Here is a 22,108-nt window from a genome sequence, read left to right on the forward strand (position 1 = left end):
CTGCAGGGAATCCACTGAGAATGCTGTGCACATTGAACACAGAGGTGTTGTCTGTCACCCATAAACCTTGTTCAGATTGTGCATGAAGAATGTGTAATAGAGGAAGAATCTCCTCATTCCCCTGCAGAGTACCTGCACATCATTCTTACATGTACCCACACTTACATTGCCTAGGGCCTGATAGATGTTCTTTGTTCCGGTTTGTACCTTTTACAAGTACTCTTACCAAGGACTAGTTTTAGTCTAAAGGGAATAAATATAGTAGTCTACATATCCTTTTCACTTCAGTTGTCTTGTAAAATTCCTAAGCGTTGGCAGTTAAGAGACGAATTTCATGTTACATACTTTTAATCAACAAAATTGTAATATGCAAATTAGAGGAGTCGAAGTCGAGGAGTCGGAGTCGGTGGAATCCTAAACTGAGGAGTCGGAGTCGGTGGATTTTTGGACCGACTCCACAGCCCTGCCGATTGGACAATATTTTATTTGTCTAAGTATATGGAGGCTGCCATATTTATTTTATTGTTAAACAATACCAGTTGCCCGGCAGCCCTGCTGATCTATTTGGCTTCAGTAGTGTTTGAATAACACCAAAAACAAGCATGCAGCTAATTTTGTCAAATCTGACAATGTCAGAAACACCTGATCTGATGCATGCTTGTTCAGGGGCTATGGCTAAAAGTATTTGAGGCAGAGGATCAGCAGGGCTGCCAGGCAACTGGTATTGCTTAAAAAGGAAATAAATATAGCAGCCTCCATAGCCCTCTTGCTACAGTTGTCCTTAAATGGCATCACTGCTGTTTATTTATGTATGAAAATTGTGCTCCCATATCTGTGATCTTTAGTCAGGTCTGATCATTGTCTCAGTATTTCCTTTCCTGTTCTTTTGTGTGCCCAGGAAGCAGAAGGAGCCCTTACAACATACATGGCAAACTCTGGCCCTCAGCGCTATCAAATTTGGCCCGCAGGTGGTTTCCCCACTTTGCATTATGTTTGGCCCACTCAAGACCACCAGGGAAGCTATATTGGAGGTGAAACCCTAGATCACCAGGGAAGCCACATGGGGGAGGGAGGGGGGGGGGACGAGACACTATGGAACTGTGTAGGGGAGGGAGGGCCACTAGACACTAGGGAACTGTATGGGGGAGGGAGGGGGCTACTAGGTACTAGGGAACTGTATAGGAGACGGATGAGACATTACACAACAAGGTACTGTATGGGGAGGAAGGTGGGCCACTAGACACCAAGAAAACTGAATAGGAGAGGGAGGAGGGTCACTAGACACCAGGGAACTGTAGAGGGGAGAGAGGAGGGCCCCTAGACACCAGGGATCTGTAGAGGGGCGGGAAGAGGGCCACTAGACACCAGGGAACTGTAGGGAGGAGAGGCACTAGACACCAGGGAACTGTACAGGGAGAGAGGGGTGGCATTAGACACCAGGGAACTGTATAAGAGAGGAGGGTGACAAGACATGGAGGTTGGTCTGTGACTTAGTCCCAGTGTTCAATTTCTGCCCATTTTGTATTTGTTTGACACCCCTGCCTTACAAAAACAGGAAGTGTAGCACAGACAGAGCAATAACCAGACCTGATTTAGAGATCCCAGATACTTGAGCAAAGCTTTCACACAGGAATGGATGGATACTAGTGCTGGCGTGGTGTGGACTTTACACAGGCTGTGGCATGGGGACATTTTGTACTCATACAATCTGGTTCCTCAAATCTGATTAAAGGAGTACAAAAAGTAATGTATCACATTTCATTATTAATCAGGAGAATACAGAGTACTGATTAATCATTGGAGACTGAGTCACTATGTTTATGATTAGATTTAGCCATCAAAGGACCACTCCAGCCAAAAAGAAGCCTTAAAGACCCGACAGGTTTTGGACTAGTCAATCTTTTCATGGGGGATTCGCAGGAAGTTTTCAAAAGCATTTGCTGAACAGTAGTTGCCAAGTCTAACTGACAAAATAGTGTGCAAGTGAGTAGGGAGGATAGTGAGTATTTTATTATTCTGGCAGTTCTACTGCCATTCAGGAAATGCTTTTGAAAACAAAGAAAACCTTGAGAATCCCCCATGAGGAAATGGACTAGTCCAAGACCTGTCAGTTCTGTCTGATTTTAACTGCCTCCTTTTTTTTTTTTTTTTTGCTGGAGTGATCCTTGAAAACAAATGTTTTAAATTGCTTGGCACCTGTAAGAGTTAAATCGTTTCTCCGCTGTGATTCCCGTCTTCAAGGCAGATGATAGAAATGAATCTTTTCCTGAGCATGTCCAGTCATGACCCGCGTGTAATAAATGTGTTTATCTCTTGCAGGAGAAGTGTTTGATTATTTAGTGGCCCACGGGAGGATGAAGGAGAAGGAGGCCCGGGCGAAATTTAGGCAGGTAAAGAAGGAAATAAACGGCTATTTTTAGCCCGACTTGACGTCTTTGTGTGATTGGAGGTCTGCCAGGCGGCCAGGATATCATTAACCTCTGCCCGCCACTCGCTGGGGGGGCTCCTGTGTGCTGCGGCTGAAGAAGGGCTGGCTGTGTGAAATAGGCCGGGGTGGGGGGGGGGGGGGGGGTGTTTGCAGTGATGTTCTGAGGGCAGCGGCTATATTTAGGTGTGGGTTAACATCCTTTGGTCAGCTGCCTGAATCCGTGGTTGGTTAACACATTGCACGCGCTGCACCAGCTTCCTGTGAAAGGGACGCAGCAGTCACACATCTACAAGCCTGGCTTACACTATGTCCACTGCACTGCATTGTGGCAAATCAAGCTAATAGGAACCACTGGCGTAACAATAGGGCCTGCAGCCCCTGCTCCTGCAGGGCCCCCCCCCCCCCCGTTTTGTGGGGGCTGGAGGGGTGGCAGCATGAGGGGAAAGCCGTGGCCACAGTCGGCAGGGAGAGGGGAAGTTCCCCTCTCCCTCACCTCGGGGCTCTCCCCTCTGCGCTCCCCTCCATCTTAAATCTGTGTCTGTGAACAGCGGCGGGCAGCAAACAGATACATACCTTCGGTGCGCTCCACCAGCCTGCGTTCCTCTCGCTAGCCTCTGACGCGACTTCCTGTTATACCGGAAGTCGCATCAGAGGCAAGCGAGAGGAACGCACTGGCTGGAGCGCACGGAAGCTATGTATCTTTTTCCTGCCCGCCGCTGCCCACGTACACAGATTTAAGATGGAGGGGAGCGCAGAGGGGAGAGCCCCGAGGTGAGGGAGAGGGGGGGGGGGAACTTCCCCTCTCCCTGCCGACTGTGGCCACGGCTTTCCCCTCATGCTGCCACCCCTCCAGCCCCCACAAAACGGCCCAGAGCGGGACCTAGGGAGGGGGGCCCCGCTCTGAAAATCTGCAGGGGGGCTCGGTGGGGCCTAGTTAAGCCCCTGATAGGTAATTATCAGGGTTTTTTTTCAGTTCCTAAGGAGGGGGAAGGCTCTGGGTCTTAGAGAGCAGTGGTCCTCAAACTGCGGCCCAGCGAGTCCTTTTCACTGGCCCCCCAAACACAAAATGTATCACCTATAGATGTGGCCCACTGCACCTTTAAATGTCGGGCCCCGCATATAGAATAGCAGTGCTGGCACCACCCATCCACATACTGTAGAAGCCAGAGAGCAGTCATTTGCTGGCTTCCAATCCAATTCTACATCAGGTGACACTGCTGTCCAATTGGACGGCAGGTTATCACCTGGGTATGCTTCACTGTCTGGTGCACAAAGTCGTTCTTCAGCTGCGCATGACTGAATGGCTGCTGCTGGGAGTTCTCCTCTGGGCATGATTAGGGGAATCAATACCTAGATTCAATGTAATCTTTTTCAACCTAATTTTATGTGTGTTCCGGCCCCCCCAGCAGTCTGAAGTATGTTGACCCGGGCCTTGACCGAAAAAGTTTGGGGGCCGCGGCTATAGAGCCTTTCCGCTCCTCTCCTGGACCCCTCATTCCAGCGCTGTCTCACTCATAGCAGTATTCAACCAATGGGTCGAATACGGCTCTCTGCCACCGCAGGAGGCTTTGAGAACCTGAGTGCTCGTAAAGACGGGCAGCTCTATACTGCGCCTAGGCTAGTGTACTCTCTCGCACACTGACGCATGCACGCAGTACAGAGCCGCCCATCTTCAGGAGCAGTCAGGCTCCCAAAGACTTCTGAATCCTCCCGCGGTGGGGGGTTCAGAAGGGGGAGTCAGCGCTGGAACGAGGGGAACAGGAAGGCTCTATAGGATCCAGATGCTTGGCAGTTGGCAACAGGAAACATTTGTGCTGACTGTATCATTTGTCCATTGCCTTTCTGCTGCAAACAAACCCAGCCGCTCCCCTCTCTTCAGAGGGCACACTGGGGGGCAGTCCTAGAAACTGACCACAGCGCTTCCCCCATAGAGCTGCTTGGCTGTTATCCAGACCCACATTAGCTTTTTCCATTATTTGCCTGATGAAGCAGGACTGTACCTGCGAAACGTGTTGCAAAGTGGAGCATGTAATAGTTATTTTTTTATATAAAAATACAAAATTTATGTCTGTCTATGAGGGAGGAAACGTCCCCCTTTTATATGATTTTTAGATCTTTTTATTCTATTCTGGCAGCTCTGTTCAAGTATTTTCACAGCGCTTCCCCCGCACAGTTAGAATATCTATACTATACAAATACGGAACTGCTCCAGCCAGGTGCGTTATAGTGTGAACTGAGCCTTATACAGCGTGCAGGGCCTTTTCCATATAGGGAGAAATTGGGCTATTGCCCAGAGCTGGCTGATGCCCCCCTTCCCCTAGGTCTGCTGAACCCTCCTGCCCCCCCCCCCAAATAGTGGTCCCCTGGGGCCCCTACAGAATGTTCGCAGAGGAGCTACCTTACTTGTCTGGCGCACACCTCCTTCTAGAGATGGATTGAGATGTAAGGGGTCCCTAGGCAAAGTAGTAGATTTTTGGCCACCTTGTGGCCCTTTTGGTAAGCTGAAGTGGAGAGAGGTCAAAGAAGGTGGCAGGTGGGCCCCTTGACACCAAATAGGCTCCAGGCACCTGGTGGATGATGATCCTTCGGTCTGTGTGCTTCCATCCTCCTCCTCTCGGGGTCGCCTTTGTGACCTCCGTGAATACATACATTCCGCTGGGACCCAGAGGGAGGAGAGGCGCCCATAAGGATGAATACTGAAGCACACAGACCAAAGGAGCAATGGGCTGGCTGTACGGGGGAGGTCACTCCACTGCAACCACTCTGCAGAGCTCCGGGGAAGCACTATTCACTTAAAGGGGCATAACAGCGTAAACATTTTGGACCAGTAAGAAATAATAGATTCTGACCCATCTATCTGATGGGAAATGCCTAGTGTGTACCTGGCGTAATGCCGGGAATACACAATGAGGTTTTTCAGCAGATTTACTGTCTGATCGATCTTCCAAATGTTTTTCTGATCGATTTCCATTCACTTCTATGAGAACATCAATCAGAAAAACCAATCTAAATCATATCGGACCTGTCGGAAATAATCTATTGAGTGATCTATCTTCCTAAAAAAACTCATGGCGCCCAGCATAATAGACGGGCTAGCCAATACTTTAACCTCCTTAGCGGTTATCACGAGTCCAGCTGGAAAAAACAAACTAGGAGCTGAACTTGCGGTAGCCGGCGGGAGGTCTATGCAGAGCAATGCGCGCAGCGGGCGTTTTTACTCACCTCCCGGGGGATCCCAACATCGGCAGCCATTCTTCTTCCTCTTCTCCGAGGCTCTGCTTCCCCCTGGTGAGATCGCCGTCTGTCGTCATGACGACAGCAGGCAATCTCACTAAAGGGTTACAGCGCCACCTGGAGGACGGAGGGAGAACTGCAGCGCTGGATCCCAGGCAGCTGAGTGAGTGCTGAGGCTGCTTCAGATCTCTCTGCAGTGTGATTTTTTTTTTTCAGGGCTTTAGGGTCTAAAAGCATGCTAACAAATTGCACCGCTTTTTAGACCCCAACATTTGGAAAGAATCAGACCGCCAAGGGGGTTAATGTACGATAAGTAGACAGTGATGACATGTGACTGTGCTTCTTCTGTAATTGTATTATTGATGAGGGTTACTGGCATATTGCTGTAACACTGGCTGCGGTCTCTTCACCATGTCCTTTCTCTTCCCCCTCAGATTGTGTCTGCGGTTCAGTATTGTCATCAGAAATGTATTGTGCATCGAGATTTAAAGGTACGTTATTGCTTTGTCCTCTCTGCATTCATTCTTGCATATATTACGACCTTCTAACGCGCACATCCCCACGCAGTGATTCTATTCTCGTACCTCGCATCTCCTCCAATCCTTGCTTGTTTTATATGTGATGGGTCTGCAGTGACCCCTACAGGTGAACTGCTGAAATTTAAAGCGGACCTGAACTCCGAACATCTTCTCTGCTCTATAAGATAATACCATAATAGCATAATCACCTTTAACCTCCCTAGCATTCTGATTATTTGTGGCGCATGGCCACGGGAGGGTTTTTTGACCTCATTTTTTTTTTATCATGTAGCTAGGCCAGCACTAGCTACATGATTCCCCCCTCCCTGCGGCATCCCTCCCACACCTTTGATCGCTGCCGGCAATCATACCCAACAGGAAATCCTGTTCTGTATGGGCTTCCCCTGTCGCCATGGGAATGACGTCAGGGGGAGTCCCGATCCACCCCATAGCGCAGCCTGGCGGTGATTGGCCAGGCTGGGCAAGGGGTCTGCGGGGGGGGGGGGGGCGCCTCTTTCGCTACGGCGATTGGAACAAACACGCAGCAAAGTGCTAGCTGCGTGTTTGAAAAAAAATTATGCCAATCGGCCCACCAGGGCCTGAGCAATCCACCGCGGCGTTACTGGATGAGCTAAGCTCGTCCGTAACGCTCAGGTGGTTAAACAAAAAAACATTTCTTTTGTTACAGCTGATACAATTCATGCAATAAATCTGCAGCTTGTCTACTTCCTGCTTTCACGAGAGCAGACATATTGCTAGCATCCTGTGCTTTCAAGTGAGCTTTCTGCGTGGCAGTCAGCTGACACAGCTAGGGGATCAAATTACAACTTGTGATTAGTCACAGATGAGGGGGGATTAGACAGGCTAAACTCTCCTAATACACACAGGGTGCATTTCTATGTTTTTCTTCTGTCCTGTGCAAGAGTTCAGGTCCACTTTGTAAAGGAATACTAAAGTGAAAGGAATATTGAGGCTGCCATTTTCATTCCGTTATAAACCATGCCAGTTACCTGGCTGTCATGCTGAACCTTTGACTTAGCCTCCCTGGCATTCCATTTCTTCTGGACTTCTGTGCAAAAAGTGGTTCAATTAATCTTCATGACATTTTTGTACCAAAATGTGTCAAGCAAGGATCTAGTATACATTTTGAGTATAATAAAGATTATAGCACAAAATCACGTCAACAAATACATTTAATTTTCCCTTTCAGCCAGGCCACAATTTCTTTTTGGCAGAAAATGTAGTTTTTCACATGTGTTTTTTCTCATTAAAATTTGGATTTGTGTGCAATGCCTGGCTCATCCATACTGTTTTCAGCTATTTTTCTCTGGATGAGTTAAGGTGCGTACACCCGCAGGATTGCAGCCAACGACGGGTCCGTCAGCACCTCCCGCTGGGCGGGTTTTCAGCAGACTGTAGTACGTGTGTACGCACTGTCAGCGGACTGATAAGGCTGTTCCTGAACGATCCGCCGGACGGATCGTTCAGGAACAGCCTTATCAGTCCGCCAACAGTGCGTACACACGTACTACAGTCTGCTGAAAACCCGCCCAGCGGGAGGTGCTGACCGACCCGTCGTTGGCTGCTGTCGTGCGTGTGTACGCACCTTAAGGCTTCTCCATTTCCCCCTGCCAGGGAGGTTACAGTACTAGAAGAGGAGCAGCAGCACAGAAGCCAGGTAACTGGCATTGTTCCGTATTCCTCTCACTTCAGGTTCCTTTTCAAACATTTCTTGGGGCAGAGGACCAGAGTCAATATAATGAATATCCTATGACTAGGGATAGTCAATGAGATAATAATTCCAAGCTGATACAAATGTTTGCGGCTTGGAAATAGACCAATCAAATGCAGCGAGACTCGGGTTTCCAACATCCTGTAAAGTGCTGCAGAAGATGTCAGTGCTATATAAATACATATTCGTAATATGGTAGGATATGAGGCTATCGTAAGATTGGATTGTGAGCTCCTCTGAGGACAGTCGGTGACATGACTGTGTGCGATGTAATGTGCTGCAGAAGATGGCACTGCTATATAAATGATGACAATAAATTATGATAATAAAATGGATTGTTTGTATGGTATGCTAAAGCTGGACGCCCTTACCACAATTTCAAGTAAATACTTTTTATTTTTGAAATATTTTTATTTTCAACAGTTTTTTTTAATTTTTTTTTTATCAAAGATCACTATAACAATTATCCCTGAGGGACACTGAATAGCCAAGGGATCACATGATCTTGTAAGTCAATTACTGCAGCCACAGGGGTCAAGGGATCACATGACGCCTTTGACCAATCACTGTTGCATGGGAGGGAGGGGGGGATATATGCATTTGCGCATGATCGTAACTGGCTGTAACAGCAATCGATCTCACTAACCAGGTAAGGATTGGCTCAGGGGACACCTGTCCCCTTCCACCAATCCTTCCTTCTTTGGGGCCTGTCGGGAGCGCGCACTACTGAGTGGACCAATGTGATAGTCACGTCCCTGCCGCTTTAGCAGCCTCTGTGTGATGATCCCATCCCGTCTTCTCTTTGCACAGGCAGAAAACCTGCTTCTCGACGCCGACATGAACATTAAGATCGCAGACTTCGGATTCAGCAACGAGTTCACCATCGGTAACAAGCTGGATACGTTCTGCGGCAGTCCGCCCTACGCCGCCCCGGAACTCTTTCAGGGAAAGAAGTATGACGGCCCCGAGGTGGATGTGTGGAGTCTGGGGGTCATCCTCTACACGCTGGTCAGCGGCTCCTTACCTTTCGATGGACAGAATTTAAAGGTATGGGAGCTGCAGTGAGTTGAAGAATCTAAATGGTGTCACTCTGAGTTCTTGCTATTGGCTGGACAACCTGCATAAACCAGGAAATGTGCATTCTTTTAAAAAAAAATTCTGTTATCAGTTTACAAAAGTTTGCAACCCCCACACTTAGATCATCATATTGAGGAGTGCTAAAAAGTGAGTAAGATGTACAGTACCTGCAGAGGGAATGTTTTGTAATAATTTCAGGACTACTTAGATATATAGCTGTATTTTTCGGTCTGTAAGAGGCAATTTTCTCCTACAAGAGTGTGTGTGTGTGAGGATGGCGGAGTATGTGCATCTTATAGAGCGAATAATACATTTGGGCTGATGCTCCTATTAAATGGACTTCTCAGCAATAGGTCTCCCCCCCCCCCAACCCCCCCCCCCCCCTTTCAATCCAAGCGAAGCTATCCACCTGAGAACTGCAGAGTATAAGCACCTCACCTCTCCACAGTCTTGTGTCTTCTCCTGTCTTCTATAGTCACTGGAGCCCTCTAAATGTGTGACCTGGTGGCGCACATGTGTCATGGGAACGGAGATGGGGGCACCAGCAACGATACAATACAGCAGAAGACACAAGACTGTGAAGTCGGAGCACACCGGCTGGAGAGGTGAGAACTTCCTCTGTGCTTCTACTCTGCAGTTCCCAAAGGGATCCAGCAGGGTGGAATTGGTGCCACCTGGCACTGGCTGCCTTGGACAGGGTGGTGGGGAGACAGGGGGTTGAGCACACCCAGGGCTGTGGAGTCGGTACAAAAATCTTCCACGACTCCTCGACTCCAACTCCTTATGCTTCATAAACACTTGAGATAAAAGTCTTTGGAAAAGGCAAGATCACAGACCAATTTTACCCTATTCCATGTAGTATGAGAGCCATACCTACACAGTCTATTCTATGGAGTTGCACTCCCCATCAGATAAAATCTTTGCAAGATGCTGCACACAAAGATGCCCGTACACATTCAAAAGATCATTATCTGCAAAAGATCTGTTCCTGCAAAAAATCTATTCCTGCAAAATGCATTCATAGTCTATGAGATCTGCAGATCCTCATACACACTTGGTTTAACAGACTTCATCTGCATATCTGGCAATCATCTGCAGATCTGAAGATCCATCCTGGTGGATCTGATCTGCAGATGATTGTCTGTTAAACCAAGTGTGTATGAGGATCTGCAGATCTCATAGACTATGAATGCATTTTGCAGGAATAGATTTTTTGCAGGAACAGATCTTTTGCAGATAATGATCTTTTGAGTGTGTACGGGCATCTTTGTGTGCAGCATCTTGCAAAGATTTTATCTGATGGGGAGTGCAGCTCCATAGAATAGACTGTGTAGAGTATGGCTCTCATACTACATGGAAGGGGTAAAATTGGTCTGTGATCTTGCCTTTTCCAAAGACTTTTATCTCAAGTGTGTATGAAGCATTACTCTAATACTTAACAGGGCTGTGGATTTTGTACAAAACTCTGACTCCTCAGTTTATGAAATCAACGACTCCGACTCCGGGTGCCCAAAATTGCTCCGACTCCACAGCCCTGAGCACACGTAGCACCGCCAGCAGCTACTATGCTTGGGACCAGTTGAGACAGCTTGGCAGGGAGGCGCACCACAGGACGTCCCTGCATCATGGATACATCAGGTTGAAACTATTACTTTTCCTTGGTTTTGTTCTCTAAACCTAGTGTGTCTTATGATGCGAAAAATAAGGTAATTCAAAAAGTCAAATAAAGTTTTGAACATGACTGCAAGTGCTCGACTTTGATTTCATTCATTTTAAATAGTTCCCCTCCCTATGATGTGATTTGACGAGGGCTGTAAACTTTTGCAGCCTAATAGCAGCCAATACGAGTACAGTCTAGATTGCTTTCACACAGGCTCACCAAACTTCCCCCTCCGTAGCAAATTATTGCTTCTGTGTCGGGAGACTCCCATTATCAGATAAAGCCACTAATTAAAAAAAGGGTCACAATAATCCCACCCTCCACAAAGCAGATAAATAACATTTTTTTTTTTTGTTTCACTTATTTTTATTGAATTCTAGTAAGAAAAAGTAGTGATATAAACATTGTATGAGTGTAAGTAGAACAATACAAACAATGCTGATAATCAATCTTAGAAAATTGTCACATAGAGGAATGCATACAAATTAGAGGTCAGGTAGGTTGAGACAATTATTATTATTATTATTATTATTTATTGTATTTATAAAGCGCCAACATATTACAAAGCCCATATGGCTTGAAACAGTCAAGTAATAGTAAGTGACAATCTAAAATAACATGGTTATTTTTATGGTTAAAAAAGGCAATTAATTTTAAGTCAGGTGGTCACATGACTGCAGGCTGATGTGGATGACCCTCCGGAAGCAGCACTTTCTGGAAGGAGGAGTGCTTTGCTTCCACATGGATAAACATCGCTGGGAGGATAGGGCTCCATTCAATATACAGCTATATTTACCATGTATACTCGCATATAAACCGACCCGCGTATAAGCCAAGGTACCCAATTCCCCCTCAGAAACCAGTAAAAAGTGATTGACTCGTTTATAAGCCCCCTCCCCAGTATAGCCCCTTCCACAGTAGCCAGATGTGCTCCCAGTACACGTCATACGTTCTCCCCATAGCCATATGTGCCCCAAGGATGATACATCTGTGTCTCAAGCTGCCACTAGATGGCGTCATAGATATGAGACAGTGATTGGCACACAGGAAGAATCCCTGATCATTGCACCACTGACACATTGCTTGCACGCTCCGCTCCACAAGCCAGGGGACACAGGTAGTCTTGAGTAGAGTTGGGCCGAACGGTTCGCCTGCGAACGGTTCCATGCGAACTTCCGTGGTTCGCGTTCGCGTCCCGCAGGCGAACCTTTGCGGAAGTTCGGTTCGCCCCATAATGCACATGGAGGGTCAACTTTGACCCTCTACATCACAGTCAGCAGGCCCAGTGTAGCCAATTAGGCTACACTAGCCCCTGGAGTCCCACCCCCCTTATATAAGACAGGCAGCGGCGGCCATTACGGTCACTCGTGTGCCTGCATTAGTGAGAGTAGGGCGAGCTGCTGCAGACTGTCTCTCATAGGGAAAGATTAGTTAGGCTTAGCTTGTTCCTGGCTGCATACCTGTTCTGTGAACCCACCACTGCATACCTGTACTGTGAACCCACCACTGCATACCTGTTCAGTGAACCCACCACTGCATACCTGTTCTGTGAACCCACCACTGCATACCTGTACTGTGAACCCACCACTGCATACCTGTTCAGTGAACCCACCACTGCATACCTGTTCAGTGAACCCACCACTGCATACCTGTTCAGTGAACCCACCACTGCATACCTGTTCAGTGAACCTGCCACTACATACCTGTTCTGTGAACCCACCACTGCATACCTGTTCTGTGAACCCACCACTGCATACCTGTTCTGTGAACCCACCACTGCATACCTGTTCTGTGAACCCACCACTGCATACCTGTTCAGTGAACCCACCACTGCATACCTGTTGTGTTCAGTAAACCTGCCACTGCATACCTGTTCTGTTCAGTGAACCCGCCACTGCATACCTGTTGTGTTCAGTGAACCTGCCACTGCATACCTGTTCTGTGAACCCGCCACTGCATACCTGTTCTGTTCAGTGGACCCGCTACTGTATACCTGTTCTGTTCAGTGAACCCGCCACTGTATACCTGTACTGTTCAGTGGACCCGCTACTGTATACCTGTTCTGTTCAGTGAACCCGCCACTGCATACCTGTTCTGTTCAGTGGACCCGCTACTGTATACCTGTTCTGTTCAGTGAACCCGCCACTGCATACCTGTTGTGTTCAGTGAACCCGCCACTGTATACCTGTACTGTTCAGTGAACCCGCCACTGTATACCTGTTCTGTGAACCCGCCACTGTATACCTGTACTGTTCAGTGGACCCGCTACTGTATACCTGTTCTGTTCAGTGAACCCGCCACTGTATACCTGTTCTGTTCAGTGAACCCGCCACTGCATACCTGTTGTGTTCAGTGAACGCGCCACTGTATACCTGTACTGTTCAGTGAACCCGCCACTGCATACCTGTTCTGTTCAGTGGACCCGCTACTGTATACCTGTTCTGTTCAGTGAACCCGCCACTGCATACCTGTACTGTTCAGTGAACCCGCCACTGCATACCTGTTCTGTTCAGTGGACCCGCTACTGTATACCTGTTCTGTTCAGTAAACCCGCCACTGCATACCTGTTGTGTTCAGTGAACCCGCCACTGTATACCTGTTCTGTTCAGTGAACCCGCCACTGCATACCTGTACTGTTCAGTGGACCCGCTACTGTATACCTGTTCTGTTCAGTGAACCCGCCACTGTAGTTTTGTTCAGTGAACCCGCCACTGCATACCTGTTCTGTTCAGTGGACCCGCTACTGTATACCTGTTGTGTTCTGTGAACCCGCCACTGTATACCTGTACTGTTCAGTGAACCCGCCACTGCATACCTGTTGTGTTCAGTGAACCCGCCACTGTATACCTGTACTGTTCAGTGAACCCGCCACTGCATACCTGTTCTGTTTAGTGGATCCACTACTGTATACCTGTTCTGTTCCATGAACCCGCCACTGCATACCTGTTGTGTTCAGTGAACCCGCCACTGTATACCTGTTCTGTTCAGTGAACCCGCCACTGCATACCTGTTCTGTTCAGTGGACCCGCTACTGTATACCTGTTCTGTTCAGTGAACCCGCCACTGCATACCTGTTGTGTTCAGTGAACCACTGTATACCTGTACTGTTCAGTGAACCCGCCACTGCATACCTGTTCTGTTCAGTGAACCTGCCACTGCATACCTGTTCTGTGAACCCGCCACTGTATACCTGTTCTGTTCAGTGAACCCACCGCATCAGTGCGCATACCTGTGCAGTTAAGTGAACCCACCTACCTACGTGAGTGCACGCAGTGTGATATACCACTCCGTGCATACCCGATATGGACAAAACCGGTAGAGGAAGAGGTAGTGCCAGAGCCAGAGGAAGGCCACCCGGCAGGTCTGCGCGAGGTCGTGTAAATGTAATTTCGTGTGGACCTGGCCCACAGTACAGTGCTCGGAAGAAGGCACGTCCCATCACCTCCCAAGATTGTCAGGACGTGGTTGAGTATTTAGCGACACAGAACACCTCATCTTGCTCAGCCACCAGCGCTACTACTAGCACCACTTCCGCTGCATTTGACACTTCGCAAGAATTATTCAGTGTTGAAATCACTGATGCACAGCCATTGTTGTTACAACCAGATGAATTTTCACCAGCTCATATGTCTGAGTTACGCGGCAACACTATGGATGTAACGTGTAAGGAGGATAAAGGACCTACTGATGGTGCATGTTTGGATTTGTCTGAGGCAAGCGAAGCTGGGCAGGATGATTACGATGATGACGATGATAGGGATCCTCTGTATGTTCCCAATAGAGTAGATGAAGAGGGGGACAGTTCAGAGGGGGAGTCAGAGAGTAGTAGGAGAGAAGTTGCTGAAAGAAGCTGGGGCAGCTCTTCGTCAGAAACAGCTGGTGGCAGTGTCCGGCACCATGTATCGCCACCTATGTACAGCCAGCCAACTTGCCCTTCAGCATCAGCTGCTGAGGTCCCCATAGTGCCCACATCCCAGGGTGGCTCAGCGGTGTGGAAATTTTTTAATGTGTGTGCCTCAGATCGGACCAAAGCCATCTGTTCGCTCTGCCAACAAAAATTGAGCCGTGGAAAGGCCAACACTCATGTAGGGACAAGTGCCTTACGAAGGCACCTGGAGAAAAGGCACAAACAGCAATGGGATGGCCACCTGAGCAAAAGCAGCAGCAGCACACAAAAGAAAAGTCACCCTCCTTCTCCTCTTCCCCCTTCAGGTGCATCATCTGCTTCTGCCGCTTTCTCCCTTCCACCTTCACAGGCACCCTCCTCCACTCCGCCTCTGCCCTTGAGCGCTTCCTTCTCCTCTGCCCACAGCAGCAGTCAGGTGTCCGTGAAGGAAATGTTTGAGCGGAAGAAGCCAATTTCGGCCAGTCACCCCCTTGCCCGGCGTCTGACAGCTGTAAACTGTTAGCTCGCCAGCTGTTACCATACCGGCTGGTGGACTCTGAGGCCTTCCGTAAATTTGTGGCCATCGGGACACCGCAGTGGAAGATGCCAGGCCGCACTTATTTTTCGAGAAAGGCCATACCCCAACTGCACCGTGAAGTTGAGAGGCAAGTGGTGTCATCTCTTGCGAAGAGCGTTGGGTCAAGGGTACACCTGACCACGGATGCCTGGTCTGCCAAGCACGGGCAGGGCCGCTACATTACGTACACAGCCCATTGGGTGAACCTGGTGGTGAACGATGGCAAGCAGGGCGCAGCGGACCAAATTGTGACACCTCCACGGCTTGCAGGCAGGCCTCCTGCCACCTCCTCTCCTCCTGCTACATGCTCTTCGCTGTCCTCCTCCTCCTTGGCTGAGTGGCAGTTCTCCTCTCCAGCTACACAGCCCCAGCTCCGCAGGGCCTATGCTGCATGCCAGGTACGACGGTGTCACGCCATCTTAGACATGTCTTGTCTCAAAGCGGAGAGTCACACTGGAGCAGCTCTCCTGGCTGCTCTTAAGAAACAGGTGGATGAGTGGCTGACCCCGCACCACCTGGAGATAGGCAACGTGGTGTGCGACAACGGCAGCAATCTGCTTGCCGCTTTGTATATGGGGAAGCTGACACACATACCCTGCATGGCACATGTCATGAATCTAGTTGTTCAAAGATTTGTGGCAAAGTACCCTGGCTTAGCGGATGTCCTGAAGCAGGCCAGAAAGTTCTGTGGGCATTTGAGGCGGTCTTACACAGCCATGGCACGCTTTGCGGAAATTCAGCGGATAAACAACATGCTGGTGAGACGCCTCATTTGCGATAGCCCGACTCGCTGGAATTCGACCCTGCTCATGTTCTCCCGCCTGCTAGAACAGAAGAAAGCCGTGACCCACTACCTCTACAACTACAGTAGAATGAAACCGTCTGGGAAGATGGGGATGTTCTGGCCCGACAACTGGACACTGATGAAAAATGCATGCAGGCTCATGCGGCCGTTTGAGGAGGTGACCAACCTGGTGAGCCGCAGTGAGGGCACCATCAGCGACTTAATTCCCTACGCTTACTTCTTGGAGCGTGCTGTGCGTAGAGTGGCGGATGAAGCTGCGAATGAGCGTGACCAGGAACCGTTACGGCAGGAACAGGCATGGGACCAATTTTCATCAGACCCAGCTGTTTCCTCAACACCTGCGGCAGCACAGAGGGGGGAGGAGGAGGAAGAAGAGAAGTCGTGTGCAGAAGATGAGTCAGACTCAGAGGATGATGAGCAAGGTGTTTCTTTGGGGGAGGAGGAGGAGGAGGGGACGGCGGCAGGAGAACACCCGCAGCAGGCGTCGCAGGGGGCTTGTGCTGCTCAACCTTCCCGTGGTATTGTTCGCGGCTGGGGGGAGGAGGTTAACTTACGTGACGTCACTGAGGAAGAGCAAGAGGAGATGGAGGGTACTGGATCCGACTTTGTGCAGATGTCGTCTTTTATGCTGTCCTGCCTGTTGAGGGACCCCCGTATAAAAAACCTCAAGGGGAATGAGCTGTACTGGGTGGCCACACTACTAGACCCTCGGTACAGGCACAAAGTGGCGGACCTGTTACCAACTCACCTGAAGGTGGAAAGGATGCAGCACATGCAGAACCAGCTGTCAACTATGCTTTACAATGCCTTTAAGGGTGATGTGACAGCACAACGCCAGCAAGGTACCACTGCCACTAATCCTCCTCCCGTGTCCACGCAGTCAAAAGACAGGACGCTCCAGCGATCTCATGGTGATGTCGGACATGCGGACGTTCTTTAGTCCAACGCCTCGCCGTAGCCCTTCCGGATCCACCCTCCACCAACGCCTGGAACAGCAGGTAGCCGACTACCTGGCCTTAAGTGTGGATGTAGACACTGCTGTGAACAGCGATGAGGAACCCTTGAACTACTGGGTGCGCAGGCTTGACCTGTGGCCAGAGCTGTCCCAATTTGCCATCCAACTTCTCTCCTGCCCTGACGCAAGCGTCCTGTCAGAAAGGACCTTCAGCGCAGCTGGAGGCATTGTCACTGAGAAGAGAAGTCGCCTAAGTCACAAAAGTGTTAAGTACCTCACCTTTATCAAAATGAATGAGGCATGGATCCCGGAGAGCTGCTGCTCGCCCCAAGACTAAGTCAGTCCCCGCACACACAGCATCTCTGCCTGCACGCCGTGTGACTGGCTGCCTGGCCTGCCCCAAGAAGACTAAGTCGCTCCCAGTCCCTCCACACAGCATGTCTGCCTGCAGGCCGCTTGACTACCTTCTCCGCCACCACCAACAGGGTCCGGGACTCCAGGCGGATTGCTGAATTTTTTAGGCTGTAATAATTTTTCTGGTGCGTGTACATGACTGCCTAATTTTTCTGGCTGCACTGCGGGCAGCTGCAACAACAAAAGAAAAGGCATGTACATGCGCCCATTCCCCTTCGTGATCATTACCTTGCCGTGGTGAAGGGGCTTGCGTATCACAATGAAGCAATGACCGGCGCCTAGATGAGTGTCTCGGGGGGCACACAAAAGATAATAAGGTCGTTGCTTCATTGTGGTCAGACCAAATTTGATCAGCTGGACAGTCACTGTTCTGTCATTCAGCTACATCAGCCAGGCGACCATATGGGCTGTAAAGCCACCAAAACCTGCACTCTCGCCATGGTGCGCACCAGTCCAGCACGGCCGTCACTACACAAACAGCTGTTTGCGGTGCGTTACACGGTGAGTTTGGTGTGTCAGTGTGAAGCAGTACCTTAATTACACTACCTGATTGATGTATACACATGCAAGATGTTTTAAAGGGGAACTGAAGAGAGAGGTATATGGAGGCTGCCATGTTTATTTCCTTTTAAGCAATACCAGTTGCCTGGCAGCCCTGCTGATCCTCTGCCTCTAATACTATTAGCCATAGCCCCTGAACAAGCATGCAGCAAATCGGGTGTTTCAGACTTTAAAGTCAGATCTGACAAGAAAAGCTGCATGCTTGTTTCTGGTGGTATTCAGATACTACTGCAGAGAAATACACCAGCAGGGCTGCCAGGCAACTGGTATTGATTGCAAGGAAATAAATATGGCAGCCTCCGTATACCTCTATCTTCAGTTCCCCTTTAAAGCACTTTAGGCCTGTCATTTAGCATTCAATGTGATTTCTGCCCTTAAAACGCTGCTTTGCGTCAAATCCAGATTTTTCCCGGGGACTTTTGGCGTGTATCCCACTCCGCCATGCCCCCCTCCAGGTGTTAGACCCCTTGAAACATCTTTTCCATCACTTTTGTGGCCAGCATAATTTTTTTTTTTTTCAAAGTTCGCATCCCCATTGAAGTCTATTGCGGTTCGCGAACTTTAACGCGAACCGAACATTCCGCGAAAGTTCGCGAACCTAAAATCTGAGGTTCGGCCCAACTCTAGTCTTGAGCAGCGCTCTCTGCACACTGTTGGGGAGCATGGAGACAGCAGGGAGCCAGCTGCCAAGAGCAGGATCACTAGTGCACAATCCTTATGCTCCTCTGCCAGTGACAAAACCCACTCCTCCAACCATTCTGCTTCACGAACTCACATACATATAATCCGAGGGGTATCTTTTCAGTGCAATTTTTTGTGCTGAAAAATGAGGCTTATACGCGGGTATATACGGTACTAATAGTATAGGAAGTGTCTCTGATGCTGAAACCAGGAAAATTTGCCTATAAGTGGGTATCCTCAGTATCCAGCAGAATGCGTGTAGCAGAAGCATACGATCCCGTGCAGCAGAAGCAACTTGCCAATCCTCCAGGAGCAGTCTTCTGTATTTCTTGTAGCTCCCAGCGGCTTTCCGACGTTCTCTGTGTACGGGACCTGGCATGTTATGTGACCCAACGTGGGCCGCTTGGCGTGCCAGGACTTGTACATGGATGCCGTATGGTCCTTGGGAGCTGCAGGAAGACTGTGAGCGTGGGATCGGTAAATCGCTTCTGCTGCGGAAAACTCTGCAAGTACTTAGAAAAGTACTGCCCCGTTCTCTCCCTCAGGAAGTTGACACTTCTGAATACATGAGTTCCAGATAATAGGGCCTTTGCTGTAATATACTGCATTTTACGATATGTCATTACATCTCTTTATGATTATTAAGCAGAGCCGCATCTCACTCAAATGTTAGTGTTCTGACTTTGTGAAAATGGGATTCCGCTATTTTGTTCCCTCTTTAACTAGCTCAAGTTTATCTGGATGAGTATTCTCGTCCAGATAGGCGCAGATCAAGTATATCTAGACGCGTATCCGCATCCGGTCTTTGAGCGGCGGTGCGTGCGCGGGGCCGCAGCCCATGCATACCCTAGTGGTTTTCTGTGCCGGCGGTTGGGGAAGGGAAGCACGGCTTCACCGTACCAATCCCAGTGCATGTAATGAATGGACATCACCCTGATCAGGGGCCATGTCCATTCATCATAAAGCTGAGAATGAAAATGTAAAAAAAAAAAAAAATTAAACACGTCCTGGTAATCCAGGGAGTGTTTCTATCGCCATCTAGTGGCAAAAACTTAAATTACACACACCACATATCTTTTATAAAAAAAAAAAAAAATTAATAGAATCAATACATTTCAAAGCCCCCACCCCAGTTACCAAGCAGATGTTTAAAGTAAGGTATAAGGGATTTGCATAGAAAATAAAGTAATTACTGAAAACAAGTATTGCCCACAGAGAGCTTAATTTGTGCCAAAAAACAAGATATAGAGCATTTACATGTGATGAGTAGCGATAAAGTTATGGGCGAATGAATGGGAGGAGTGCTAATGGGGAAATTTCTTCCGTCCTTGAGGTGAAAACAGCTGTAAGCTGAACCGGTTAAAGATAAAAGCTGTTATTTATCTGCTTTGCATGGTACACAAGATTTAATCCACTCTTCTCTCAGAAAGCTCATGTTGCTTTTTCCCGCTAGTACCATGCGATTCTTGCATTTATGGCAACTGAATTAGACATTGCAAGCGTGAAAAAAAAAACAACTTGCGGGCCTTAATGCCGAGGGATCCCAGTCCAGCAAAGAAGTGAATGCTTGGGATGGAGTTAAATCGCTGGTCTCCTGCTAACTATCTGTGTTCTGTTCTCTTGTCAAGGAATTGCGGGAGCGAGTATTACGGGGAAAGTATCGTATTCCTTTCTATATGTCCACAGACTGTGAAAACCTGCTGAAGAAGTTGCTCGTCCTGAATCCCGTCAAAAGAGGCAGCTTAGAAGTAAGTGGCACAAACTGGCTGTTGCTTCTGCGTGTTGAGATTGTCATTTTTGTACAGATAACGCTACTTTGGGGCAAAGGCAGTTGAAATGACTATATTAGGATCAATTCACAAACCATTACCGCATTTGGTGAAGCAGAAAACTGTTGTTTTTAACAAACATTAAAGGGACTTCTAGCAGTGCCTGTGGGTATGCCCTTAAGCATACCCACAACTAATTAATTATATCCTCACACCTACCGGCATGATGTTTGTAATTATATCATTGCATTGCACTGAATGGAGCTGCCGACACTGGGGAAAGTGTCGTCCTGCATAATACAATGCTGAATAAGGAATCCAAGATGGCGGCCGCAATTTCGATCGTGAAAATAACGAAAACTAAAAGGTGTAGGGTGGCGGTTTATATATCAGTGGAAAGAGGAGAAAGAGAGCTTCAAAATGATATGCATCTTTCCATAGTTACTGCACTGCTCGGAGTCCCTTTAAGTCCCTTTAAGTGAAATGTCAGTTCACTAAGGCTGTTACCGCGTGAAAAAAAAAATTGATCACTAGTGAGGTAAATTTGTGTCTTGTGAGGTAAATAAATGACTTGAAATGTAAATAACTGACTTGTGAAGTAAATTAACGACTTGTGGGGTAAATTAACGTCTTGCGAGGTAAATTAACGTCTTGCGAGGTAAATTAACTTCTTGTGAGGTAAATTAACGACTAGTGAGGTATATAAATGACTTGTGATGTAAATTGTCGACTAGTGAGGTAAATACCTCAATAAATGTCAATTCACAAAGATTAGAGCATGCGGTAAAACAACGGAGGTGCTCAGTATTTATCTCCAGCCTGGAGCTGTTGGTAACAAACAGCCATTCGGAAGGTCATAGAAGGGAGGAAACAGCAGAGAAAAGGCGAAAACGAATTAAACTATTCAGGAAAATAAGAATGTTACTGTAATAATAAAAACAGATTTCCCGATTTCACAATATTACGATGTAGAATTCAAAAATGGTTAATAAGATACTAATGGTTTTGAGCTGATATAAATGTTATGCTAATTTTAAACAAAACTTAAAAATCCGTATCACACCTTTCATCCATTTTCCCTGCACTGCAACAATCCATCAAATGCTGAATGAAATACCACATGAGGTAAAAAAATCTTTGTGAATTGTTATGCAGGGGTTTTTTTTGTTTGTTTTTTTACCAAATTATTACCAAATGTGTGAAAATCTTAATGAACTTGGAAAAAGTGTTAAAAAGGGAACCAAGCACCACTTATTTTGCCTGGCTTCTAATAGCTATAGGAGCTGCCATATTCCTCCTCCCCTTCTGGCTGCCAATTATTGATCCCAGTGTTCTCCCCAGAATTTTTTTCCAGCCGGGTGGCATAAAAAAGTAGCCGGGTGGCATGAAAAAGTAGCCGGGTGGGGTGTGATAACAGAATTCAGGGCTGGCGCTTCTCTGCATATAGCAAAGGAGAGGGTGAGCCGATGACAGCCGGGTGGTCACTAAAACTAGCCGGGTGGAGCACCCGGCTAAAAGAGCCTGGGGAGAACACTGGATCCACAGGAAAGGTGTTAAGATAGCATGTGTGACTTTTCTAAACTCTTTGAAGCACAGTGTCCCATCTACACACACACCCTGCTGATCAAAGGTTTTTTGTTTTACCTCTGTTAATGTATGCAGTAAAATAATTACCCTTATCTACCTGAAACCTCTGCCTGATGGCCAGGCCATGGGATTAGGAGGAAATAGGGTAATAAAGGCATGTGCTAAAGCTTTAAAAATATTTTTTTTAAATGAGTAACATTGTTGGCATGCATTTTTAAAGTGCT

General features: G+C 48.0%; 1 protein-coding gene across 5 annotated transcripts in view; it reads left to right on the forward strand.

The window, feature by feature from the left end:
- MARK1 (microtubule affinity regulating kinase 1) overlaps positions 1-22,108 on the forward strand; it is a 193,052-nt gene that overhangs the window by 136,154 nt on the left and 34,790 nt on the right. For 4 of the 5 annotated variants that reach the window (XM_068232921.1, XM_068232923.1, XM_068232922.1 and 1 more), the window contains exons 6-9: positions 2,320-2,390; positions 6,097-6,153; positions 8,723-8,959; positions 20,157-20,276. In XM_068232921.1, coding sequence (XP_068089022.1) covers positions 2,320-2,390; positions 6,097-6,153; positions 8,723-8,959; positions 20,157-20,276 — 485 coding nt within the window. The remainder of the gene's footprint in view (positions 1-2,319; positions 2,391-6,096; positions 6,154-8,722; positions 8,960-20,156; positions 20,277-22,108) is intronic. The other variant, XM_068232925.1, reaches the window with a different exon arrangement.

Source organism: Hyperolius riggenbachi, chromosome 4 (genome assembly GCF_040937935.1).
Source record: "Hyperolius riggenbachi isolate aHypRig1 chromosome 4, aHypRig1.pri, whole genome shotgun sequence".
NCBI classification, from domain to species: Eukaryota; Metazoa; Chordata; class Amphibia; order Anura; family Hyperoliidae; genus Hyperolius; species Hyperolius riggenbachi.